We start from the raw sequence: 7,253 nt of genomic DNA, 5'->3' as shown, positions 1-7,253 counted from the left end.
TAGTCCTAAAAACGTTTATTCAGATCTAATATAACACAATACAAAAAACAAGAGAGCCATTTTGTTTATGGAAAACACTAATATGAATTTGTAACCTAATTATTGAGTGTGATAAGGCTTATTTCTAGTAAATCTAGAAATCAAATCCCATGCCCATTTAGGTTGATCAGTTGGCACCATATGTCCAGCATTTCGTACTAAGACCTCTGTTAAATTCCCTGCAGTTTTTACATATCCAGCTAATTCTTGCCCAACATACCACTGATATCTAAAAAGATCCTTGTTAAACTTACTTTACCTAAATCATAAGCATTACTCTACCTTTTGGCACTTTTATATTCATCTGCAGCTGAAAATTTCAAATTTTGCAAGTAGTTTTCGGTCAATGGAAATGCTACAATTATATCCAACTGGCCATTATAAATTAACACTCTATAATGGCTTAAAAGTTCAGAAACCCATGGTGCTACACTCTGCATCACATCTAGTTTTAAATGGTCCTGAAAATGTATTTATGTTGTTTATGATCTTAGTAAAATTATATGTTTTACCTCGACAACACTTGTTTCATCACTAAAAGAAGTGTTCCCCACATGTATGGCAGCCCTTATATCAGGCCTTTGGACATACTTTCCCATATTTTTCAGTTCCAAATCAAGAGGATCATTTGGATACAGATAGTTAAAATAATTATCAAATCCAGTTAAATTCTTAAACAAGGAGTTGTGATTGTTAGTGTCCCCATTCAGAAGGTTATCGAACACATTAAAAGCTTTCTCAAATTGCTTAGTTTGGATGTATTGCACCCCTTGAGCCTCCATACTTTGGAACTGTTGCCTTCCATTTACATCGATAAGCCCCAGTTGGTATAAATATTCCCCATATTTAAGCTGATGTTCTGGATCAGTTAATCCATTGCCAATACTTAAGCCTTGCAGGTTAATTTTTAGTTTTGCAGAAGGGTTTTTTTGGTGAATTGTATATGATATTGCTGGGACATATTTTCCTCCGTAAGACTCTCCGGTAACAAAGAAATCATGCTTTTGCAAGTCATTAAATAGGGTGAAGAATTGCACTAGGGCAGTGTATAAATCTTCACCTACTTTTGTTTCATTTTGAGCATAACCACCATTGGTAAAACTGAACCCAGAACCTTTTTTAAATCATACAATTTAATCAGCTTTAAAAATCTTCTAAACAGTTATTACTTACCCACAGGATTATCGATATAAATAACATGGTGGTTTTCAGTCCATGAATATTTCCTTAGTTTAACCCCATGCTTAGTTTTGGCAGCAAATGGACCATTTTCCCCAAACAGCCCTATTAAACTGGACGCCCCTGGACCACCCTGTAGCCACAGAACAACTGGGGCATTTGCAGGATCAGCCCGTGCAGGGAAATACCAGAAGAACATATTCGAATTGTACCGTTTGTCCACTGTGAAATATCCTGAAATAAAAAGGGAATTAAGAAAGTATTCATTTAGTTAGGTGCAAAATGTGCTTACCTGCATAGCTTTTCTGTTTTTTGAATCCATCAAATTGAACTTCAGAAGCAGCAAGGGCTTCCTTAATTTTATTTTGCTCTATAAATGGGGTTAGGATTAATGGGGATCCTGGGTCAACTTCGAGTTTTTCTTGAAGAAATTTTGGGTAAACGTTCGGAAAGGCTGCATTAATAGAATACAGTTGTAAAAGCAAGATACATATTTCTTTTAAAGTCATTTTCTTAGTAATAATTCTTGATGTTACTAAGTGTAAGCGGTGTGAAGTTAGCTACCAAAAAGTTAGCTGAAAAAAGCCGATGTCACCCGAACGTCCAGTGGCGTCGGGTACAGCAGTATTAAAGCAAACAAATTTGTTTCTATGGGTTTTTACTTTAAGTTTTGCCTTTGGGATTAAAAGCTTTAAGGAAATTTGTTTAATTTATTTACCAAAATGGCAAACAATTCAAATAGATTCTGTTTATCTTTTACTACACCATTTCACATCTGAAATGGTGTAGTAAAAGATAAAAATATTTCTTGAAAGTCCCTTATAATGCAGTTTTTTTTATACCGTGGTAATAACATATATACATTTGAAGTTACCACAGGAACCAGAACGTCACAGAAATTGGAATACATATTATATTAGTAATAAAATTACAACTATACAATATATGACTATGCAAGGGTTTTTTTTAATTTTATTTCTCTAAATTACTAAATTTTTAATTGTTTCACATAGAATTTCGTTGTTTTTTATTAAATCCTAAAATTGTTTCACCCTAAATTGAAGATATCTAATAGCAGAAGATTTTGCCCTAATTTTAATACCAAAAACAATCCCTTCACCCCCTTCAGATATTCGCTCGAAGTTAGCTGAAAAATTTAAAATTTTTGGACTCTAATAATAAAAAAAATGTTTTTATCGAACCCTAAAATTGTTTCACCCTAAATTAAAGATATGTGATAGCGGAAGATTTTCCCTTAATTTTAATACCAAAAACAACCCCCACACCCCCTTCAGATATTCGCTAGAGGTGCGAAGAAAAATTGTAATACTTGGACTCTAATAATTAAAAAAATGTTTTATCGAACCCTAAAATTGTTTCACCCTAAATTGAAGATATGCGATAGCAGAAGATTTTCCCTTAATTTTAATACTAAAAACAACCCCCACACCCCCTTCAGATATTCGCTAGAAGTGCGCAGAAAAATTGTAATATTTGGACTCTAATAATAAAAAAAAATTTTTTATTGAACTCTAAAATTGTTTCACCCTAAATTAAAGATATGTGATAGCAGAAGATTTTCCCTTAATTTTAATACCAAAAACAACCCCCACACCCCCTTCAAATATTCGCTAGAGGTGCGAAGAAAAATTGTTATACTTGGACTCTAATAATTAAAAAAATGTTTTTATCGAACCCTAAAATTGTTTCACCCTAAATTAAAGATATGTGATAGCGGAAGATTTTCCCTTAATTTTAATACCAAAAACAACCCCCACACCCCCTTCAGATATTCGCTAGAGGTGCGAAGAAAAATTGTAATACTTGGACTCTAATAATTAAAAAAATGTTTTATCGAACCCTAAAATTGTTTCACCCTAAATTGAAGATATGCGATAGCAGAAGATTTTCCCTTAATTTTAATACTAAAAACAACCCCCACACCCCCTTCAGATATTCGCTAGAAGTGCGCAGAAAAATTGTAATATTTGGACTCTAATAATAAAAAAAAATTTTTATTGAACTCTAAAATTGTTTCACCCTAAATTAAAGATATGTGATAGCAGAAGATTTTCCCTTAATTTTAATACCAAAAACAACCCCCACACCCCCTTCAAATATTCGCTAGAGGTGCGAAGAAAAATTGTTATACTTGGACTCTAATAATTAAAAAAATGTTTTTATCGAACCCTAAATTTTTTTCACCCTAAATTGAAGATATGTGATAGCGGAAGATTTTCCCTTAATTTTAATACCAAAAACAACCCCCACACCCCCTTCAGATATTCGCTAGAAGTGCGCAGAAAAATTGTAATATTTGGACTCTAATAATAAAAAAAAATTTTTTATTGAACTCTAAAATTGTTTCACCCTAAATTAAAGATATGTGATAGCAGAAGATTTTCCCTTAATTTTAATACCAAAAACAACCCCCACACCCCCTTCAAATATTCGCTAGAGGTGCGAAGAAAAATTGTTATACTTGGACTCTAATAATTAAAAAAATGTTTTTATCGAACCCTAAAATTGTTTCACCCTAAATTAAAGATATGTGATAGCGGAAGATTTTCCCTTAATTTTAATACCAAAAACAACCCCCACACCCCCTTCAGATATTCGCTAGAAGTGCGCAGAAAAATTGTAATATTTGGACTCTAATAATAAAAAAAAATTTTTTATTGAACTCTAAAATTGTTTCACCCTAAATTAAAGATATGTGATAGCAGAAGATTTTCCCTTAATTTTAATACCAAAAACAACCCCCACACCCCCTTCAAATATTCGCTAGAGGTGCGAAGAAAAATTGTTATACTTGGACTCTAATAATTAAAAAAATGTTTTTATCGAACCCTAAAATTGTTTCACCCTAAATTAAAGATATGTGATAGCGGAAGATTTTCCCTTAATTTTAATACCAAAAACAACCCCCACACCCCCTTCAGATATTCGCTAGAGGTGCGAAGAAAAATTGTAATACTTGGACTCTAATAATTAAAAAAATGTTTTATCGAACCCTAAAATTGTTTCACCCTAAATTGAAGATATGCGATAGCAGAAGATTTTCCCTTAATTTTAATACTAAAAACAACCCCCACACCCCCTTCAGATATTCGCTAGAAGTGCGCAGAAAAATTGTAATATTTGGACTCTAATAATAAAAAAAAATTTTTATTGAACTCTAAAATTGTTTCACCCTAAATTAAAGATATGTGATAGCAGAAGATTTTCCCTTAATTTTAATACCAAAAACAACCCCCACACCCCCTTCAAATATTCGCTAGAGGTGCGAAGAAAAATTGTTATACTTGGACTCTAATAATTAAAAAAATGTTTTTATCGAACCCTAAATTTTTTTCACCCTAAATTGAAGATATGTGATAGCGGAAGATTTTCCCTTAATTTTAATATTAAAAACAACCCCCCCCAACCATAGAATTCTTCTATATTATGATATTTTAAATTTTGGAACGCTGTTTTTATGTACAACAGAAATAGAAGGTTATTGCATCAAATATATTGTCTTTTAATGATATATTATATTTTTAGTCGCAAGGCGATAATATCTCATCTTGTGAAGAGCAGTTACATACTGCAGAAAATATTGCCATCAATGGAGATAACTGCAAAGACATTTTCGAAAATGGCAAAATAATAACACAACTTGATTTAGGTTTTTCAACTCTCTGTCTTTTTCTCATCGCCTTATATAAATATTTAAACATATATGCACATAAATCTAAAATAAATTTTAGATTTACAAGACTAATGGATTTACGCTGTCTGGTGCACCATTACTTATACCACTCAATGCATCAACGCCTATACGACCCGAAGTAGAGCAGACCGTTCAATACCCAAATACGAAAAATTTGATTCAGTTTTCAACAGATACACCCAATGTCCACTACCTCACAGATACTAAAGATTCTCAAGATTTTAAAAATTGTAAAGTAAGTGTTATTGACAGCGACGGTCCGTCCGTTTTGTTCACAAAGAAGTCCATGTCACTATCTAAATTAAGTAGTAATGTCATCAAACAATTTAATATTACTCCAGAATCATTTGAAATTCCACATGAACTTGAAAACATGATAAAAAAGAAAAGATCTTCTCTTCAGGTGATGCCTTTAAATTCCAAAAATTTAGAAATCTATCCTGTAAAATTAACTTGTCGAAAATGCATATACTTGGAAGGTTCTTTTGAAATAAATGAAAACGAGAAAAAAATTGTGTTTTTGGAGAATTGTAAACTGAATCAAAATTATTACAAATTCTTTTTTTTAAGAAAATTTGAGCATTGTATAAACAATGTTTGTACTTTAGTGTTTAAATCGCACAAATATCTAAAAACCTTATAAAACATTTTTTTTATTATCAAACTCCAAGTATTACAATTTTTCTTCGCACCTCTAGCGAATATCTGAAGGGGGTGTGGGGGTTGTTTTTGGTATTAAAATTAAGGGAAAATCTTCCGCTATCACATATCTTTAATTTAGGGTGAAACAATTTTAGGGTTCGACAAAAACATTTTTTTAATTATTAGAGTCCAAGTATTACAATTTTTCTTCGCACCTCTAGCGAATATCTGAGGGGGGTGTGGGGGTTGTTTTTGGTATTAAAATTAAGGGAAAATCTTCCGCTATCACATATCTTTAATTTAGGGTGAAACAATTTTAGGGTTCGATAAAAACATTTTTTTTATTATTAGAGTCCAAAAATTTTAAATTTTTCAGCTAACTTCGAGCGAATATCTGAAGGGGGTGAAGGGATTGTTTTTGGTATTAAAATTAGGGCAAAATCTTCTGCTATTACATATCTTCAATTTAGGGTGAAACAATTAAAAATTTAGTAATTTAGAGAAATAAAATTAAAAAAAACCCTTGCATAATCATATATTGTATAGTTGCAATTTTATTACTAATATAATATGTATTCCAATTTCTGTGACGTTCTGGTTCCTGTGGTAACTTCAAATGTATATATGTTATTACCACGGTATAAAAAAAACTGCATTATAAGGGACTTTCAAGAAATATTTTTATCTTTTACTACACCATTTCAGATGTGAAATGGTGTAGTAAAAGATAAACAGAATCTATTTGGATTGTTTGCCATTTTGGTAAATAAATTAAACAAATTTTCTTAAAGCTTTTAATCCCAAAGGCAAAACTTAAAGTAAAAACCCATAAAAACAAATTTGTTTGCTTTAATACTGCTGTACCCGACGCCACTGGACATCACTGTTCGGGTGACATCGGCTTTTTTCAGCTAACTTTTTGGTAGCTAACTTCACACCGCTCTAAGTGTAATATATAACTGAAGGTTATTGTATGTTAAGCCTTATATCTATTTTTAGTTCTGGTTGAATATTTAAAGTGATAAAACTACATTAAAATAATTAATTCGTTCATTATGTTTATAATCAGTAACGAAAATAAGGGAATAAAACAATAAACATTCAAATCTGACATTGACAAGTGAGAAGACAGAACGCAAATAGAGAGAAGTGTGGGTTGCCTTGTTAACGTGAAGAAATTTTGGCCCTCTACTGAAGTCAGTGGCGACGCCAGGGTTTTCTGTTAGGGGGAGCCAGACAGGACCAGAAAAACTTAGGAGGGGCACTTACTTTTACATTTTGCTGTGGTACTTACCTACATTTAATTTAACTTACGTTGAAATAGCGTTGTATGGTAATATTTAAAATAATTATAAGCAGAAAGAAAGGTTATAAACACAAACTTTATTTACAATTAAAAGATACAAAAAACGTGAAATGTCCAAACTTATAACGTATAGCAATTCGTTATTTAAAGCAGTAAGATTCCTCTGTTATTATGATTCTTCGCAAACGTATCCACAATATTATTGAGATCAATGTTTTTAATCCGATCTTTTTCAATGCTTAAAATAGAAATTGAGGAAAGTCTTTCATTCAGCATTGTAGTCCTTGAATAAGTTTTTACTCTACTTAAACAAGAGAATGATCTCTCGGAAGAAGCAGTTGATGCAGGTATTGTCATAGCTATTTTTGTTAA

At 31.7% G+C, this 7,253-nt stretch overlaps 1 protein-coding gene across 1 annotated transcript; it reads right to left on the bottom strand.

The window, feature by feature from the left end:
* Positions 1-6,666, bottom strand: LOC126742354 (venom serine carboxypeptidase-like). Its single transcript, XM_050448997.1, has 6 exons — positions 6,525-6,666; positions 1,511-1,763; positions 1,213-1,452; positions 552-1,153; positions 322-500; positions 1-268 (listed from the first exon to the last, which is right to left on the bottom strand). The coding sequence occupies exons 2-6, from the start codon at positions 1,725-1,727 to the stop codon at positions 100-102; spliced, it is 1,407 nt and encodes a 468-aa protein (XP_050304954.1). The 5' UTR covers positions 1,728-1,763; positions 6,525-6,666; the 3' UTR covers positions 1-99.
* Positions 6,667-7,253: the final 587 nt, after the last annotated feature.

The sequence above is a fragment of the Anthonomus grandis genome, chromosome 11 (assembly GCF_022605725.1).
Source record: "Anthonomus grandis grandis chromosome 11, icAntGran1.3, whole genome shotgun sequence".
In the NCBI taxonomy this organism is placed as follows: Eukaryota; Metazoa; Arthropoda; class Insecta; order Coleoptera; family Curculionidae; genus Anthonomus; species Anthonomus grandis.
This window is presented reverse-complemented; position numbering and strand designations above follow the sequence as displayed.

Excerpts from the sequence above, each read along its gene's own strand:
- LOC126742354 (XM_050448997.1), bottom strand. The coding sequence starts at position 1,727 with ATGACTTTAAAAGAAATATGTATCTTGCTTTTACAACTGTATTCTATT. Across the intron at positions 1,453-1,510 it reads AAAACAGAAAAGCTATGCAG|GATATTTCACAGTGGACAAA; the intron begins GTAAGCACATTT and ends TTTTTATTTCAG. Across the intron at positions 1,154-1,212 it reads TTATATCGATAATCCTGTGG|GTTCTGGGTTCAGTTTTACC; the intron begins GTAAGTAATAAC and ends GATTTAAAAAAG.